The sequence below is a fragment of the Choloepus didactylus genome, chromosome 6, assembly GCF_015220235.1.
Source record: "Choloepus didactylus isolate mChoDid1 chromosome 6, mChoDid1.pri, whole genome shotgun sequence".
Taxonomy (NCBI): Eukaryota; Metazoa; Chordata; class Mammalia; order Pilosa; family Megalonychidae; genus Choloepus; species Choloepus didactylus.
In genome coordinates, this window is record NC_051312.1 from 102207189 (window position 1) to 102226188 (window position 19000).

The following is a 19000-nucleotide window of genomic DNA, read 5'->3' on the forward strand; positions in this document are numbered from 1 at the left end:
AAAAATAGGGTGGTATGGGGAGACGATTTGGGTGTTCTTTTCTACTTTTATTTTTTATTCTTATTCTGATTCTTTCTGATGTAAGGAAAATGTTCAAAAATAGATTGGGGTGATGAATGCATGACTACATGATGGTGCTGTGAACAGTTGATTGTACACCATGGGTGACTGTATGGTATGTGAATATATCTCAATAAAACTGAATTTAATTAAAAAAAAAAAAAGAAAAAGAAAAAAAAGAGAGAGAGAGAAGGGCCCGAAAACGCTCAAAATGTCTATGCGGGTGAGAGATGCACGGGCTTGGAGCCAATTGCTCAAATTTGCGGAGGGGTTCCTCAAGCCCCAGGAATGGCCCGCGTTGCCAGTTCTAGGCTGGGAGGTGGAGCGCTTGGGGAGCGTCTCGTCTCCAGGGCAGGCAGCAGACTGCAGGCAAAGAAGGTCCTTGGCTCAGGAGGCTGCGCCCAAGCCCCGGGGGCGCGCGGACCCTGGCAGGGCGGGTCCTCCTAGAGAGCCGGCGCTGGCTGGCGCGGAGAGGCCCAGGCCCGCGGGTGCTGCCGAGGCGCCAGGGCCCACCTGCGCCCTCTGTGCTACCCGCTCTTGCTCTGGCCGGAGGCAGGCGGCGGGGGTGGAGAGAGAGGAGGGCCGACGGCGGCCTCGCAGCTTTGCCGAGACCGGAGGCGGGGCGGACGGGCCTTGGGAGGCGCGGGGGGTGGATCCGCCCTCAGCCGGCGAAGCCCTCCTGCTCGCTTGCTGACTCGCTCCCAGTCGATCGCGCGGCGGGACAGGCATGGGAGCCGCGCGCGCTCTCCCGGCGCCCACACCTGTTTGAGCGGCGCCGCGAGCCGCGGCCGGGGCGCGCTGCTCCGCGCGGGTGAGTGCGGGCGCGGGCCGGGAGCGTGGGCCGGGCGCGCGGGTCTGGGCACCGGGAGGAGCGGGACAAAGGGCCCGGTGCGTGCGGGGGGCTAGGGGCACCGAGACTTCTCTTGGGTGGCCTTAGGGACTCGGGAGCTAGGATGCGGCTCCTTAAAGAGTTCCGGATAAACGCAGGGGCTGCAGGGCATTTGGATTCACTCAGTGTCACCCATGAAGCTTGATGGAGAAAGTAGGTTTTGAAGACTGTCTTCGATGCTAGCTGCTGGGTGGGAGTAGACAAGGAGTCGGCTCTCAGCAAGCTCTCAGGCTGGGGCGATGGCAACCCCCAAGGTCTCTTCCACCCCCATCACTTATTTCCTTGACTTTTGCGTATATATAGTTCCATCAAGTTCTGAACATTAATATTCTAAGTCCTGGGCACATGATTGTGAATACACCTTAGCAAACAAGAAAAGTGCAGCAAACTCAGGTTGGGAAATAGGCCTTTTTCTCTGGAAACTTAATTCATGACAGTGTGCTTCCTGCGGAGAGCTGGATCTAGAAACTACTCTGTGAGCCATCAACAGTTGTTGGAAGCAAATATTTCTTCTTCAGTCAGTGGTTGTTAATTTTGAAATAAAATCTCGGGAAGTAAGGGGAAGAAGAATTATTTAGATGAGGGAACCCACCTCCTCCAGAAAATCCTCCTTGTTATATTGCCCTTTGGGCTACACCCCTGAGACTTCAGAAACAGCCCACCGCTGGTGGGAAGTTCCTGGTTGTTAAGGATCAGTGTTGGTGTGGGACTTGCTTTTCCTCTAGGCTTCTGGAACTCAAATGGAACTCAGGGGGTCCCTGAGCACTTCTTAGAGGGACATAGGCCAATGCCAGAGTAACATCCAAGAGGTGTGGGAAGGAGTTGAATTTAAATTAAAATCAGGGTATTTATTGCATAGTGTTTTCAGGATCCTACTTATGCAGGAGAGCATTTAAAAGATGACTTACATTTTGTCTCTTAGTCTGTTAGTAAGAAGTCTGTTAGTAAGGAGCAGGTTGGAGGCAAAATGGGGAGAAGGGACTTAGAAAATGCGACAGACGCCACTCCATTTGCTCGTGAAAGCTTTTGTGATCATATGCACACCATCTGCACTTGAATAAATTATTTTGGTTGTATTTTTCCCACTTAAATAAAGTCAAGAGGTAACTTGCTTCCCTGTGCATGAACTGGGAAGAAAGCATTTTTCCAAGGTAACTAATATGGATCACATTTTTATAACACTGACAAGCTTATTCAGGTAGATGGTGAATGTGGGTACGTCTTTCTGTCTGTAGCATAAAGTGCCAAATTGCCCGTTAGCGTATCTGAGAACATTGCCAGCCTGGTGTGCACATCTCTTCTGGCAGATCCCTTAGGGTTTAGTTCACCAGGCACTATTCATGCATAACTCCCACTGACTCCTGAGAATTTGTTTCTCATGGTCTCACCATTGATGGATTTACACACTTGATTCTTGTTTTGCTACGTCCCAGGCTCACTGGGATAATTCATTTTGCCTAAAATCTGACAGAGAAGAACGTAAACTTCTTTCGACCACAAGATCATGTTTAGAGTTGCTGGACGTGTAAGTGCTCTGCATTTTCCTGGACAAGACTGTAATTCTTAAACCATTATGTGATTATGTCTGTTTTGCTTTAACAGGTTCTGTGGCTCAGGAAAATGAGAGCGAGCCTCGCTGCAGAGTATGCACAGAGCTTTGTTCATTTTAGATATTTGCTTTGGGAATTAGCATGGTTTCAATGTTCAGTATCCCTGGCCACAGATTCCATGGAAAACCCTTTTTCATCCTTCTAACAAGTGTTTAAAACTTTTATCTTCACAAACTTTCATGCCATTTTTTTCAGTCATTTCTGTTTCTAGTGGTCACAGAAATTCCTAGGTTGTACAATAGAGAATGTATGTCCTAAGGATTAGGTTTTCCCTCCCGACATTTGTCTGCTATAGGAGTTAATTCATTCTCCTAAACAGTTGCCAGTAGAGAGGAGACCTGTGTTGCAGTTTTGAAAACTAAGGTGCACAACTAACAGCAGTCTCAGTGCTCCACACAGGTAATGTTTTCCCATCTGATAATAAGCTCAGTCCTTCCACCATAAGTTCATTAGTGAGACTATAAAAGCGGCAGCATCCTCAAGAAGTATAAATATTTTTAGACATGGATAGCAAGACAGTGGCTTATATTGAGTGATGGAGCATGGAATGTGTAACCTTCTCATGAGTCAAGATATACAGTGGTAGAAAAATACAGTTTCTGTAATAACTAGGAATGGTGTAAAAAATATTTGCTTATCTTAATTTTCCATTCTGCTTTGCCATTTAGATGAAGTGATGCATGAAAATATTTAGTTGGAGACTTTAAAAGATAATTATACAGATGAGGAATGTTTATCTGGCAAAGCCTTATTCCTAGAAATGAATCCTTATATACCTGAATTTTCTTCACCCCGATTTAGATATTATAAGAATAAGATTAGGAAATTTTCATTCCTTTTTTAAGGTGTGAGTTTTCCAGACAACTCTATAAGGATAACATGATTCATTTGTAAAGATGAGAGAGAATTTAAAGGTATATAACCCATTAGTTACCATCCCAGTGGTGGGATTCTGAATGTTTTTATTATACGTTTATATCCTATTGTCTTTATGTTTAAATAAACTTAAATGAGTATAATATACCTACTTAGAGTTTATAAAAATGGAAACAATAGCTACTTGTCCCTGGGGATGTAGTCCGTCCTTAGGTGAGTTGAGGAATTATTGTGAAGCTACAGACCCGATTTTTTAAAATATTTTTTAATTGGAGAAGTTGTAGGTTCATAGCAAAATCATGCAGAAATTAAACAGTTCCCATATATGCTCCCCCGTTATTAACACCTTGCATTAATTTGGTACATTTGTTACAAATGATGAAAGAATATTATAACTGTACTAGTTCATAGTTAATAGTACAGTTAACTATAGTCCATGGCTTACATTAGGGTTCCCTGTTTGTGTTGTACAGTCCAATGGCTTTGTTGTTGTTGTTAATTTTTTTCCTAGTAACATATACAACCTAAAATTTCCCCCTTTCAACCACATGCCAGTATATAATTCAGTGCTGTTAATTATGTTCACAATGTTGAGCTACCATCACCTCCATCCATTGCCAAAACTTTTCCATCACCCCAAATAGAAATTCTGTACAATTTTAGCACTCACTCCCCATTCCCTACCCCCACCCTAGCTCCTGGTACCCTGTATTCTAGTTTCTGACTCTGTGAGTTTGCTTTTTCTAATTATTTCATATCAGTGAGATTATACAATACTTGTCCTTGTGTGCCTGGCTTATTGTACCGACCTAATTTTAGAGCATCACGATTATCACTGGTGTGTTATTAATGGGGAGAGGGTAGGGCAGCATGTAAATACTTCAGGGAAGGCCCTTAGTAGACAGGAGGGCTGTTTCCCCTCACTTTTTTTTTTTTTAGGATCTGTCCTGAGAGCATTCACACCCAGCCGTCCCTCCACACTGGTTCTTGAAAGCTGCCCTCTGCTGGATGCCTTTGTTTCCTTTGCATGCTCATGAAGGAAGTCTTGTCGGGCAGATAGGTAAAAGGTTAACTTGATACATTTTCCTTTTCCTTTCCCCCTGTGCCTCCATCCTGCATAATCCCCTGAGTGAATGCTCCTGAGCAGTAAATGTCAGTATAGACAGTGTTTGTAAACAACATAGTCCCTGACCTGGACTTCTGAACCCTGTAAAATTATGAATTAGAGAATCACAGACCTGAAGAGACCAGAACTGAAAAGACTAATTGAAGAGATCGTCTGGTTTAGGTTCCTGTTCAGAACTATCAGAACTATTTCTTACTCCCCTGCCCCGATAAACATTTGGTAAAGGAGTGGGCAATGTGTGAGGCTGCTAACTTTAATACATATGGCATTTTAGACCCATTTGGGAGCCTGAGAAAACATAACTTTATCTCCCAGTTTCTGATCAGGTATTTAAAAACCTAATCTATTTGGAATAATTTGACCTGCAATAGTTTCTAAAAGTGTACCTTAGTTTCTAACTATGAATTTAAATTGTTCTGATGCAATTTTATGGCTTCTAGAGTAACTTAGAAACTTAAAGATACAAAATGTCAGAACAAGGCCTTGTTATGCAGAATAATGAACAGAATTTAAGTACTGATATAATGAACTTGTAGCAGTATTTCAAGCTGAGAGAAATTAGTGCTTTTGATGTATCTGAAAAGTTTATTCCTAAAGGGTTAACGCTTCACCCTTGCCCTGCTGGTTTGACAGTCCTTTTCTGGTAGATGGTTGAGTTCTCCTTTACTGCTGGTTAAAGGACCAGAATTTAAGTTGTTAGGACTCTGAATCGTAATACACTAACATGTGCTCTCACCAGGGTTCTGTGATTGGCAAGCAATCCCAAAAGACCTTGACACCTGGTCATCTGTCACTTTGCTGAAGAACAAATGCAAATCTCCTGTGTGAGAGGCTGGGGTGAGGTCGGAGCCAGTGAGAGAGCCTAGCAGACTTTTCCTGCAGGCACACCCCAAGAAAAGACTTGTTTGCGTTTTTCCACGGTAACTCTCATGAACTGACTCCTGAGAACATTTTTCTTTTTTGAAAGACTGTCTGACAAGAAAGTTATGCCACGGTAGCACCTGTGAAATGGGGCATGCTTCAAGGCCTTTGAAAGTATTTTTTTAAGATACAGGGATTTCCCATATAGGTAAAACACTTGGAAAAGCAAAAAGAGAGTTAACTTTGTCTAAGAAGGGGTTTAATTCATTAAGACAAGATTTCTGGATAGACTTTTTAAGTGTATTTCAGCTAGTTTCGGACTTTAACCTGCCATTCTATTCTCTGATACCTTTGCCAATGGACTATTTTAATTTTTGGATAAGTGGATAAAGCTAAAAACGATGTCACTGGAGTACTTACAGTGCAGAAGATAATTCAAAATCTGTACTCTGAGGATCCAACTAGCATGCAGATATCTGATTTGGGATTTGAAGATCTATGTCCTAGATGATAATATGAGCATATCTTAACTGTCATGTTCTTCAGGCACATTAAAAATATTATCTACAACTTATCGAAAATACATTGTGTACAACCATCTCATCTACACACACTCTCTCCCATAGGAACCATATTTTTAAAATAGGAACACTTGGCAACTTGGACCTCTGGATTGAGTGTTTTGTTTCTTAAGATAAGATGAAGTAAAGCTTGATTTATATCTGCTGCATGATGTCAGCAGGCAGCATTCTCTCCATTTCTCTTCTAGTTAGCCAAAGGAGGTGGGGATGGTGTGTGGGGGTCCAAGATATGGGAAATGCATGATTCCTCCTAGTATTTGTCATACTTGGCAGGAATTCTGGAGTGAATGGGGCGTTTAGTCACCTAGACAGCTCCTTACACAGAGATAAAACCGTCCAAATCCTAGAAAAGCCCAAGGGCTAGGTCCACAGCCAGAAGATAGGACTAATCAGACACATCCATTCCCAGCAGATCTCCTAAGTGGTTATCATCACCACACCCATTCCACCCACCAAGTTCTCCACAGGGGAGGAGAGCTCTGCTAGCATTAGCATCCCCATCCTAGTTCACTTAGAATCTTTGTCTCAGTGATACCCTCAAAAGCACATAGAAACACGTGTGCATGCACATACACATGTACACCATGATTCCAAGGATTCAAAGAAATAAGGGCCCAGGGGACCCTTCCTATGGTATGAGAGATGGAGAGAAGCAGAATTTCAAGGAAGCAGGAATTCTCAAGGAACTGGCTTTTCCAGAGCTCATTTTCTTCTCTTCCCATCCCTGTTCTCTCTGATAGTAGTAGAGTCAAAGAGAAAGAGCCAAGGGAAAAGATGCCAGAGATGGGTGGGACAAGCACATAGTTTAGAGATATAGTATGTAGATATTGGGAATATGAATTGGCATGCTCACTGGACTAGATCAGATCGATGGGTTTTTCCAGATTTGTTTAAAGAATAGCAAAAGACTTCCCAAACATTGCCAGCAGGTCTGAACCCTCAAAGGGGAAGAGGGTAAGAAGAAAGCAACTGTTTCTTCCTGATTCCTAATTGTCCCACCAGCCTCTTGAGATCCAACTCCAACTTGTCTTTGTTTTGGGATGCTTGATTTTGAGTGCCCCAAGTTCAATGAATTCCCTACCTGCTGAGTCAGCTTCTCTTGAACCAGAAGATTCAGAGCCAGAGTAAACTGATGCTTAAACATTTATGAATATACTTTCAGTTTTCTTTTTCATTGCTGCTATTTTTCTTGTGGGATGATTATCCAGGTTTTTAAACATACCTTTCAGTGTAACATCCAAACTCTTTAGCTTAGTACACACAACCCTTCATAGTCTGGCCCTTGCCTGCTCCTCCATCACCACCCTTGCTGAGCTAAGTATAATTCCTGAAATGACTCACACTGTTACATGTCTCTGTGCCCTTGCACAGACAGTTCTCTCTGAAATGGCCCCTACAATCTGTTGTCCTATGTTTCTAACTTCTGTTCACCTTCAACACCTAACTCAAGCATCACTCTCTTAGTACACCTCCCTGTTCCGACTCCACACCAACTGGATTTCATGCCCCTTCTCTGAGCTATCTCATCATCTTGTACATCTCTGACATTAGCACTCAGCATGTGTCATTCCATGGCTATTTTTTTGAACCCCATTCATTCATTCATTCACTCACTCTTCCATCCATTAATACAGGCATTCATTCAATAGATCTTTGTTGAGTGCCAACACAGGCCCAGAATCAAGGCATGGGAACAAACACCTGAAAAAAAAATAACCAACAGGTAGTCACAGTGTGAAAGCTAAGACAGTATTAGAGCTTTAGATCTTTGCAAAGATCCTGATAGTATACAATATAATCCAAAAGAGAAGGAATCGTTTATGTTTATTAGAGGCCTGGCTATTCTACAATTAAATTTATAGTAGTAAAGATTGTTCTAAATTCAAAGGACAAACAAAAAGTTCTCATACTCTCTTGTCACTGTGTCCACCATTTACAAGCTACAAGAATCGTAGTACCTGTTCAATGTGGAATGGTCCCTCCTTGACACCTTGGCTATGTAAGCTATGTAACTTAAATTTACCCTCTAAATCAGCAAGTTGCTCTGAAAAATTTTCAAATATACACTATATTGAGGATGAAAGGGAAGGAGAAAAGAAAGGCAGGGGACCAGGGATGTGGGAGAGGACAAAGGTTTAGAACCACGCACAAAGTAAGCCCAAAATTGCATAGAAATTGGGGCTGCTCAAGCAGTTCAGCCAGAGGTTAATGGCTGGATGCACACTGCCCTGCAGTGGTAGTCGTTTTAGGGGCATCTTAAACATGGAAGGGAATGAACACCCAATTCAAGCCGGAACACCCAGCCCCAGGAACGTTTCCAAGGTCAAGCCCTTGCATTGTAAGTGAGACCATTGTCTGAAGATTCCTTTCCACACCCTGATTCCTGAGGAGGGGTCACAAACTTAGAAACAAGGCCAGGCATGTCGCTGAGCTGCTTCTGCAGTAAATGAGTGTTCAGTCACTTGCCCTCCTGACCTGCTTGTCTTTGTTTCTACAGAGCGGTGCTCAGCATGGCGGGAATTCCAGGGCTCCTCTTCCTTCTCCTCTTCCTCCTTCTCTGTGCTGTTGGGCAGGTGAGCCCCTATGGTGTCCACTGGAAACCCACATGGCCTGCTTACCGCCTCCCTATTGTCTTGCCTGAGTCCACCCTCAACTTATCCAAGCCAGACTTTGGGGCCAAAGCCAGATTGGAAGTGACCTCCCCATGTGGACCCCAGTGCCATAAGGGAACTCCACTGCCCACCTATGAAGAGGCCAAGCAATACCTGTCTTATGAAACACTCTATGCCAATGGCAGTCGCACAGAGACCCAGGTGGGCATTTATGTCCTCAGCAATGGTGGACGAGGGACCCAACGTCGAGACTCAGGGTCTTCAGGAAAGTCTCGGAGGAAGCGGCAGATTTATGGCTACGACAGCAGGTTCAGCATTTTTGGGAAGGACTTCTTGCTCAATTACCCTTTCTCAACGTCAGTGAAGTTATCGACAGGCTGCACTGGCACGCTAGTGGCGGAAAAACACGTCCTCACAGCTGCTCACTGCATACATGATGGGAAAACCTATGTGAAAGGAACCCAGAAGCTTAGAGTGGGCTTCCTGAAGCCGAAGTTTAAAGACGGTGGTCGAGGGGCCAACGACTCGAGCTCAGCCATCCCCGAGAAGATGAAATTCCAGTGGATCCGGGTGAAACGCACTCATGTGCCCAAGGGTTGGATCAAGGGCAATGCCAATGACATTGGCATGGATTATGACTATGCCCTCTTGGAACTCAAAAAACCCCACAAGAGAAAGTTCATGAAGATTGGGGTGAGCCCTCCCGCTAAGCAGCTGCCAGGGGGCAGAATCCACTTCTCTGGTTATGACAATGACCGCCCAGGCAATTTGGTGTACCGCTTCTGTGACGTCAAAGACGAGACCTACGACCTGCTCTACCAGCAGTGTGACGCCCAGCCTGGGGCTAGCGGGTCGGGGGTCTACGTGAGGATGTGGAAGAGACAGCAGCAGAAGTGGGAGCGAAAAATTATTGGCATCTTTTCAGGGCACCAGTGGGTGGACATGAATGGGTCTCCGCAGGATTTCAATGTGGCCGTTAGAATCACTCCTCTCAAATATGCCCAGATTTGCTACTGGATTAAAGGAAACTACCTGGATTGTAGGGAGGGGTGACACAGTGTTACTTCTTGGCAGCACTTAATGGTATTCATGTAGTTATTTTAGGAGAGACCAAGTTTTGTCATTGGCGTGTGTGTGTATGTGTGCATGCATGTGTGAGCGTGTGTTTGTGTGTGACGTGTCATATCTTTTACCAGGTTTCTTAAAATTGCAAGATGACTGGCTTTATTATTCAAAAACCTGTCATAGTATAATCATTTAAGCAGTTTGAAGGCATACTTTTGCGTAGAAATAAAAACATACGGATGTATGGGGCAATGGGGAATATTTGGCAATTAAGTTAATCTTTCATTTTTTTGAGAACTTTGATTTTTATTTCATCTGAATTTGTTTCAAAGGTTTATATTGAATTTGTGGCATATAGGAGATGTAAATTCATATGTGTGTGTTCTTTCCGGAGATTCATCTTTCTTTCTTTGCTTGCAGATGGTAAAGTTGCCCACAGCACACAACTCTTAGGAAACTTTCACGACAGTTCTTAGAGAGACAGACAATTGTAATATTCTGGATTTGAGGTCATTTGCTCAGTAGTCCTTGAACAATAAATTGTTGGCTATATTTGTACACATATTAAACTATATCTTACAGTAAACCAGTAGCCAAAGCTGCTTTTAGTTTGGACATAGTTTCTCTTCTGAAGAATTTTGCTCTACTTTGGGGGAAGACTTTGCCAGCTCTGCCGTCACACCAGAGTAAGCAAGATCGTTTATCTTTATCCTCTCATTTTACAGGATTTCACTCATTTCTAGGACTAGCTGTTTCTCTGGAGACAATAATCAGGACCTAATTAGAACCGACTCTATTGCTTCCCAGCTGAGAGTTGTGGTCACACTAAAAACAATCATAGCTTTTTACCTCTAGAGTGTAGCACATCTCATGTTTTATCATTTGGATGGAGTAATTTAAAATGAATTAAATTCCAGAGAACAATGGATGCATTGCTTGGCAGATGTCACAACAGAATAACCCACTTGTTTGGAGCCTGGCACAGTCATCAGCCTAATCAAAAATTATTCTGCATAGTTTTCTGTGTACTTTAGGGGAGCTGTGTACTTGTTCAATTTGGAAACTTTTCCCTCTCACTTTACTTATTTTATAGTGAAAATAAGTGAAGGGTGCTTTAAAAAAACCAGTATGACTTTTTTTTCACTGTTTTAAAGGGGGCTATTTTGGTGGAATGCTCTAGGCTACAGGCACATGTAACCATGTACAAATAGTAAAAATGAAAATGGGAAAAATGCAGAATGGGTGAGACTCATGCACCCCAATAAACACCTTACTAATGTTTTATCAATATGATAAAAACAGCATATAAAGAAAAGACAATTATTTTATGTTTTCATTTCAGGGCTCTCAACCTAAGCATTTCTTTCTAAATGTTTTAAGTGGAGAGAAAAAGCACATGGACTCCAAGGCAGATGTTTGCTGTGCTTGCACCCTGTGTGATTTCAACCTGAGTTATGGCTGTTTGTTTGTGAGGACATTCAAATACAGCACTGGTGCATAAAAATTCTCTGGGTGGCTTTTTTTCTTGTGTTTCTTGAGCTTTTCTGAAAGATATTCCTGATAAGGCACTCAAGAAATGTACAGTCACAGTGCTTTCTTCAAATCATATAAGAAATATTATGCATAGCAAAGAGCTGCAGGCCCTCCAGGAATCTTCTGCGTTCTAGCTCATTTTGCTTTGGAATCTAGCAGGAATCTAGCCTGAGGAAGAAGAGAGGTTTCCATCTCTGTCTGGTATTTGGTTTGGGTTTGGGTGGTTTTTTTTGTTGTTGGGTTTTTTTGTTTGTTTTTTGTTCTGTTTGGTTGGTTGGTTGTTTTTTTGTTTGTTTGTTTGTGTTTTTTTGCTTTTACTTTGTGCAAAAAGTTCACTGGGCCAGAACTGTTGTGTTGCTTTTTTAAAAAAATAGATGCTCCTCATATGAAGCACCTTGGTTTCTCGATTTTGATTTTTCCGCAAAGCTGAAACTTCCCTCAGCAAGGATAGGTTACGGCACAAATCAAAACAATATCTATGTTTACTTCACAAGTGGATGTAATTTACTAAAGAATAGTGCCCTCAAGCTATGTATATAGCATAGCTTATAGAACTATAAAAGAAAACTGTAAAATAATTGGACTTGTTTCCAATAAAAGAAAACAGGTATAAAACTATCATATTAATTGACATTAAAAAAAGAACTCAAGATATTATTAATATAATTAGTACTTTACATGTATGAGTTAAATGCCTTATAAAGATAGATTGCTAGTAAAGCTAATAGAACATTTCCCAAAATGTGCTCCTTAAACACTGGTCCCTCCAGATTTTCTACCAAAAAAGGGGGGGTGGGGAGTACCATTATCAGGTAGGTGGGAGATGCCTCTGCAGACTCCCTCTCTTCATTAGGGATTCATATGCTTGTTAGCACATTAGAAGCTCTAAATCCTATGCTAAAGAAACATTAGCATTTTTAATTCAGTATTTCAATAAACATTTTGATCACAGAGCCTTTTCTTTCTCATATCATGCTTATGAGCAATCTCATGTTCTAATGAATACATTTTGGGAATCACTGTAACAGCCTTTTGGTCGAGGTGATGATGCACAAAGTATGATGAGCCCCAAGTAGTGCAGGTGGAGGTGCCTTTGGTTTAACCAGAATACTGTAACCAGGACTTGGAAATGTTCACAGCAAAAAATGGGAAAGGAAAAACTTAAAAATTCTTTATCACTGACAATCAGAAGGCTGTGGCAGAATGTGGGACACTCATTTTAAATAGACTTTATTCAGAATTTTGCATTTCAGAAGGGAGTTAGTCCAAAACAGTGAAAAACAGGGCTAAAGAAGTAAAGAAATCAGGGTCATTAGTGACAGAGTTGCATTCCTATTCTTTCTTTACTTTTTTTGCACCAGAAAGGGAATTCAAAAAAACAAAAAAAAGTGGAAAGCAAGTTGGAACACGAAGATCATTTCTCTTAATTTCCCCGTCTTTTGTGTAGCTCAGTCTACCTGTCTCAGTGAGTGGGGAGAATCCCAGTGACACCTGGGTCACTTATTTAAGGTAGTAATCCATCTCTCTAACAACCCTTAGAAGAGGTCTTCAATTTAGAACTTGGTGAGAACAATTAAGCCCACACTGGAATGACAACTCTTTAGTCTACTGTCTAGTCAAAAGTATAATAGTAATGTCTGTCAAAAGTATAATAGTAATGTCTAATGCAGGGTGTCCAGAGGAATTCTGGTGGCCCTCTGCTCTCTCTCACTGAGAGCAGTGGACATTCCCGCATGGGTCTGGATTTCCTTCTTGCTTCATCTGGGTTCTGCTGCTGTGTGTCTGCCCTCTCTGTCCTTGTCATGAATCAGCTCAAGGATGCCTTGAAGTTGCCTCTGTTGATTGATTTCTATGGATGTTTGATAGGGTGACCATTTCATTTTTCATTCAGAATGTAATTCTTTTTGGACTGAAAGAGGAGACTATTGATAATTAGGCTGGGACTGCAGGCATAAACCAGGTATGTCCCAGGCAAACCAGCACGTTTGTTCACCTTATTGTCAAACCATTCAAAGCACTGTATGGAATGCCAACCAACAGCTATCCTGGTTATCCTAGGAACAAGGGCGGGCTGCAGGTCCCTGTCTGTCTGTCTGTGGGTTTGCATTGTTTGTGGTCCCTGCTGGAGGTATCTGTTGCCTGGATCAGCATTCTGAGGGCCTCTGAAAGAGGAAACGCGTCTAAATATCCTTTTGATGGGGGTGGGGCTGAGAGTCCCTAGGTAGTAAGCCATTTCTAGCAGATGAATGACACATCTGTTTTTAGTCTGCTATTTCCCCAGAGGAGGAAATAAACCAACTTCCAGGGCAAAAATAAACAAGCCTGAGAGCTGTGGCAGCAGGCTGGAGTGGGAAAATGATGGCCTTGGAGTCAGGCAGACTGATTCCATATTTGACTGTTTCCTTTGGGCAATTAAAACTCAGTGCAGGTCAACTATTCAACATGGAGGTGGAGGTCGATAAGCTGGAACTGATGGCCGTGGATCCTTAGAGGAGATCCTTCTCATCAGAAGGATTCCCAGAAAGCTGACTCTGATCTGGATTACATTCAGTACAGGCTGGACTATGAAATCAAGACAAATCATTCTGATTCAATAGGCGAGAAAAGTCCAATTACTCTTTTAAAAGAATTATCAGCGATAAAGTTTCAATAGCAGACTTTGCATGCACGCTTTAAACCAGTTGCTGTTGAGCAGAAAGAGACTAAGAGCCACATTTGTGCTACTTTGAATAAGACTATGACCACGATACAAGAACTACCGGAGCTGTCACCACTGACTGAAGAAGAGAAAAGTGCGGCAGAACGATTAAAATCTCATATACCAGACTTCTGAAGAAATGGTCTTGGCAAAAGGGGATTCTAATGGAGAAGAGATCAGGTCTAGAGAAATTTAAGAAGGTATCTTGTTAGTACTTTCTGACTAGAGGTCAGGGAATGCTGGTAAGGGAGAAGAGGGTTTGTCTTGGGTGACTGGACAATAATGTCTTTCACAAAAGAGGGCAGACATTGTATAAATAAGATCCAGACAAAAGGATGGAGCAGGAATAAAGGGATTTAAAAAATATTTTTCCACTTAGTTTTATAATATCAGGCAAGGAAATCCCTAATACTGTTTTTGGTACCTAATACAGTACCATTCACTGTACTGCAACTACAATTTAATTCTTTTTCATTTTAAACATTTGTGTATTTTTGTGTCACAACTCCATTATTCTTTTAGTTGGGGTAAAAGTCACATTATTTTATAGTGAACAATTCAGTGCTATCATTCTTATCAACAGTTGCCTAGTAAGACATTGTATAGATGTACCATAATTTTTACCAGTTTCTTATCGATAGCTATTGAAGCAGTATTATAACAGATAAGTTAGGACTTTGTTTTGGAGGGGGGAGGGTGTGAGGTCTGCCCAGCCTTCCTTCTTTAAGGGATGCTGGTGGACTAATTGATCACAGGCTTTCCAACACCAGCTCTTGGCACATAACCTCAGCTTGGTATCTTGCCAACTAAATTCTTTTTTGCTTAAGTTAGCCAGAATCTGACTTTGTGCTTCCAACCAACAGCTCCTAATTAATGGCACAGATTTTCTAATTTTTATGAACTATTGCAATGTCATTAAACATTTTTGGGTTCTTGGGCAGATAAATCTATATGACCTATTTGTACAGGACTCCATTTTAATATTTATAATTTATTACACTTTGTCTTGTCTGTTACTAGATATTGGATTCCTTGAGAGCAAAAATCACTTCTCATTACTCTTTTGAATTCCAAACACAGAACTGTGTTCCATAAGTAATTTTTTGTGAAATAATTTTTCTGACCCAGAGTAATATTCCTAAATTACGTCTTTGTTCATGGCACTCACCTAGTTAAATAAAATTGTTGTTGCCCACTACTTATAAGAAAGTCCATATGCCTGGACCTGAAAATCCAAATCCAGGTCTTCATAGCATGTACACTATAGATTGGGTTAAGCATAATAAATGTATGCCTGCAACAAACCAGACAGGAAACATTAAAACAAAAACAAAAACAAGAAAAAGCAAACTTGGTGCAATTTAGTTTAAAATTTAACCCCTTCTGGGCTCCAGCTCCTCCAGTGGGTTAGGATGGAGCAGAGGAAGAGCTGCTCTTGGGGTGCCCTTATGGAGCAGACAGCCCTCTCAAGTGAGAACCAGCAAAACGCCTCAAGCCCAGCTCTCCTCTTCTGTGCCTGCAGGTCCTCTGGGAAACTCCTGACTGAGCCGCCCATTGAAGATCTAGGCCCCCCAGTAGGATCATATTTGGTCTATTCAAGAGACAGAGGCCTGTGTGGACAGAGCATAGTGAACAAGACAGACAGGGACAGAAGAGGGAGTTGGAGAGGTAGGCTCTGGCTGGTTTAAACTGGGATTCTGGATTCCGGCAAGGGCTTTGGCATTCATTCTACTTGCCATAGTTGAAGGATTCAAATTAGGGGAGTGATGGGGTCTGATCAGGGCCAACATATCCATCAGGTACAGGAGGCACAGTGCCTAAGGCCCACACACCTTTAGGGGCCTGCATTTGTTACCTATGGCTGCTGTCACAAATTACTAACGAACTTCATGGTTTAAAACAACATAAATTTATTCCCTTAAAAGTCTGGAGGACAGAAGGCTGAAATGAGTCTTATGGGGCTAAAATCCAGGGGATTTGCAGCACCATGCTCCCTCCGGAGACTTCTGGGAGAGAATCTGTTTCCTTGCCTTTTCCAGTGCCCAGAGCTGAAGTCCTTGACTCACGGCCCCCTCCTCCATCTTCAGAGCCAGCAGTGCAGGATCTCCTCTCTCTTACTCTGCTTCCAGCACATTGGATTCTTCTTGTCTGTCTATAGTCTCCCTCTGTCCCACCAGGATGATCCAGTATAATCTCCCCATCTCAAGATCCTTAACAGAATCACATCTGCAAAGTCTTTTCTATATAAGGTAACTTTAACAGGTTGCAGGGATTAGGACTTGAACATCTTTTGAGGGGCTTGCCATAGGACACAAAAATTGTTTTAATTTCTTTTAAAATCAGACAAAACCCCCAAAATCTTAGGTCTAAGAAAATGTTTGAATATGTAATGTCAATATATTCATCTTTATACCAATGCAGTCATAAAACAATTTTTTTTTTTTTTATGGAAGAAGGGTCCACAAAATATAATGTTGTCTTGAGGCTGATGTATATGTTAAAACTTCTCCTTGGATGCTAAATGGAGAATGGATTTTAGAAGACGGAAGTAGCAAAACCAGTCATCTAGGTGAGAATGATGGTGACTTCGACGAAGGAAATAGAGGAAGCTGAATTAGGCTTACTGGGAAGACAGTATACATTTGAAAGCCAAGCCAAGCTGAATAGGTTATGATGAAAAAGAGGAATCAAGAATGACTCCAGCTAGATTCCAGGTGCCATTTGCTGAGATGGGACAGACTGAGGAGGAGGGTTAGGTTTGGATGGGGGAAATGAAAATCAAGACTTCTCATGTTGGTCACGCTAGGTTTGCTATGTCTAACAGACACTCAAGTAGAGATGTCAAGTAAGCAGCAGGATCTCTGATTGTGAAGCTCTGTGTAGAACGATCTGGAATCACCAGGAAGATGTTATTTAAGGCCACAGATTAAGATAATATCACCTAGAGAGAGAATGAGGTGCGAGAAGAGAAGAGGGCTGAGGACAGAGTTCTGGCCCACTGTCACTTGGAGGATTGGTTTGGTGGAGGAAGAGAAGGAGGCAGAAGCAGCAGCCAGTGATGTCAGAGGGAAATCAGGAAAATGTGGCCTCCCAGAAAAGAGGCTTGAATGGGGCGAGGGTGGGGGTGTGGGAGTGGGGTGTTTGAAACAAGATCAGGTTGGGTTAGGTTGTATTTAGAAATGTCCCTCTGGCTACTGTGGGCAGGGTGGGGTGAAGGCAGGAGACTTGGGAGGAGTCCTCCAAAGCCCCAGCTTTATCCAGGACATGCAGATCACCTTTTGCCTCTCTGTGCTGCCTTCCACCACAGCACGGGGCCTTTTCACCGGGTATGTTCAATCAATGCCTGTGCCTAACAATCAGCTACGTGAAACCTCCATGTGGAGCCTTGGTGGGCTGCACCACAGGAAGTACCAGGCCCCTCCCTGGAGAAGCAGAAGCTTCAACAGGCTGTGAAAATGTGGGGTCAGGGAGGCTCACTGCGGTCCCCTTCTGTCTCTCCTGATGCTTTCTGAGGGGCATGAAGTGCAGGATGACTCTTGAGTGTGGTATTTCTATGTGTGTATCTCAAGTGTGTAAAAATACCGAGCACTCTCTTAGTCTTGATTTATCACTGCCCCTTGTCTCCAGACTATTAAAAGGACTAAGGCTCTCTCTTCCATAAAGAGCAAGGACAGCTTTGAGAAGCATCGAGTTCCAATCCTATGAAGCAAGACTGAAGCGTTTGCATGGGAGAGAAAGAAGAGTGTCAGGAAATCAAATAAAAAGAGCAAGTGGCTGGAAACGGAGCAGCAGCCGTGGGAACAGAGGCCAGCCTTGCCATCAAATTAGCTGTCCCAGGAAGGCCTCCCCTGGCCATCTTCTCTAAAAGTTCAACTCTCCCCAGTCCCTGCTGCAGACGGTTCTAATTCCGTTCCCTCCTTTGTTTTTTTCTGCTTGGCAGTTAGCACTATCTCACATACTCTATATTGTTTTTATCTTATTGTTTTTTGTCCTTCTCCACCACTAGAAGGTAACTTCGTGAGGGCAAGGAGGTTTGTCTGTTATGTTCACTGTTCTACACCCCAGCACCTAGAACACTGACTGGCATACAGGTTCCCAATAAATACTTTTCAAATGAATGATCCCAGTAGGTGTATATAACCTGTAACACCATGACTTGAGATACTTGGGCTTGGGTATTTCTTGAGTCCAAACATTTTCCTAAATAAAATTTTTGTAATGTCTTATATACTCATGTGTTCTAGCGCATATTACATTGTGGTGATTATTTGTGTGTCTGTCTCCCCTACTGGACTCCGAGCTTTGTAAAAGCAGGGACTGACTCCTATCTTTCTCTCTGTTGTCCGCTGCTTGGCCCCACAGTCTGACACAGCACAGGGAATATCTGGTGAGAAAATGAATGGATGTCTGGTATGACTTAACCTATGCCCCAGGGACTCCTTCCTCTCCCACATCTCATATATGAGTCCCTTCGAAGTCTGTATTTCCCATCAACTCTCCAGCTCCTCGGCCTCTGATTCTGGCCTTTATCCTCTATTCTTTAAACTACTGCAACGTTTTACATTTTTTACAAGAGTTCAGATTAGTGTAAGCATACAATATCTCTCCTTTTGTGTCTGGCTTATTTTACTCAGCTTTATGTCTTCAAGATTCATCCATGTAAATGTAAGTAAGTGTCTTATATTATAGAATATAGGGGACCTAGAGATAGACAGTAGCTAGTGAAGGGGGGACGATAATCTAATAAGAACAGACAAGATATTGAGGGTGATTTTAATGATATGGGAATGCTCAGGTGTGACTATGGTTTGTTAATTTCCTTTTGGTATGGTAGGAGTATATTGGAAGGAATGAAGTTATTTCAGGATATTTTTGTTTTTCCCATTGCTTCGCTTTGTTTTGTTTGGAAATATTTTTTTATTTAATAAAGTATTTTAAAATAAATAAATAAATAAACTACTGCAGCGGACTCCTAACTGGATTCTGAGCCTCCCAGCCTTCCCCACAGCTGTTGAGAACTCATCGTGCCAGTCTCCTAGGTTCCTATTGACTCGACTCTGCTCACTAGAGGATAAAGTTTAGTTTTCTT

General features: G+C 42.4%; 1 protein-coding gene across 2 annotated transcripts; it reads left to right on the top strand.

The window, feature by feature from the left end:
* The first annotated feature begins 712 nt into the window (after window positions 1-712).
* On the top strand, window positions 713-18141 carry PRSS23 (serine protease 23). Of its 2 annotated transcripts, XM_037840995.1 has the most exons (3): window positions 2578-2592; window positions 4375-4495; window positions 8501-18141. In XM_037840995.1, the coding sequence occupies exon 3, from the start codon at window positions 8514-8516 to the stop codon at window positions 9666-9668; it is 1155 nt and encodes a 384-aa protein (XP_037696923.1). In that variant the 5' UTR covers window positions 2578-2592; window positions 4375-4495; window positions 8501-8513; the 3' UTR covers window positions 9669-18141. The 2 variants fall into 2 exon arrangements, with proteins under 2 accessions (XP_037696924.1, XP_037696923.1); XM_037840996.1 differs by lacking the exons at window positions 2578-2592; window positions 4375-4495 and adding an exon at window positions 713-871.
* Window positions 18142-19000: the final 859 nt, after the last annotated feature.

What these genes read in the sequence shown, in the direction of transcription:
- PRSS23 (XM_037840996.1), top strand. Translation starts at nt 8,514, where the DNA reads ATGGCGGGAATTCCAGGGCTCCTCTTCCTTCTCCTCTTCCTCCTTCTC.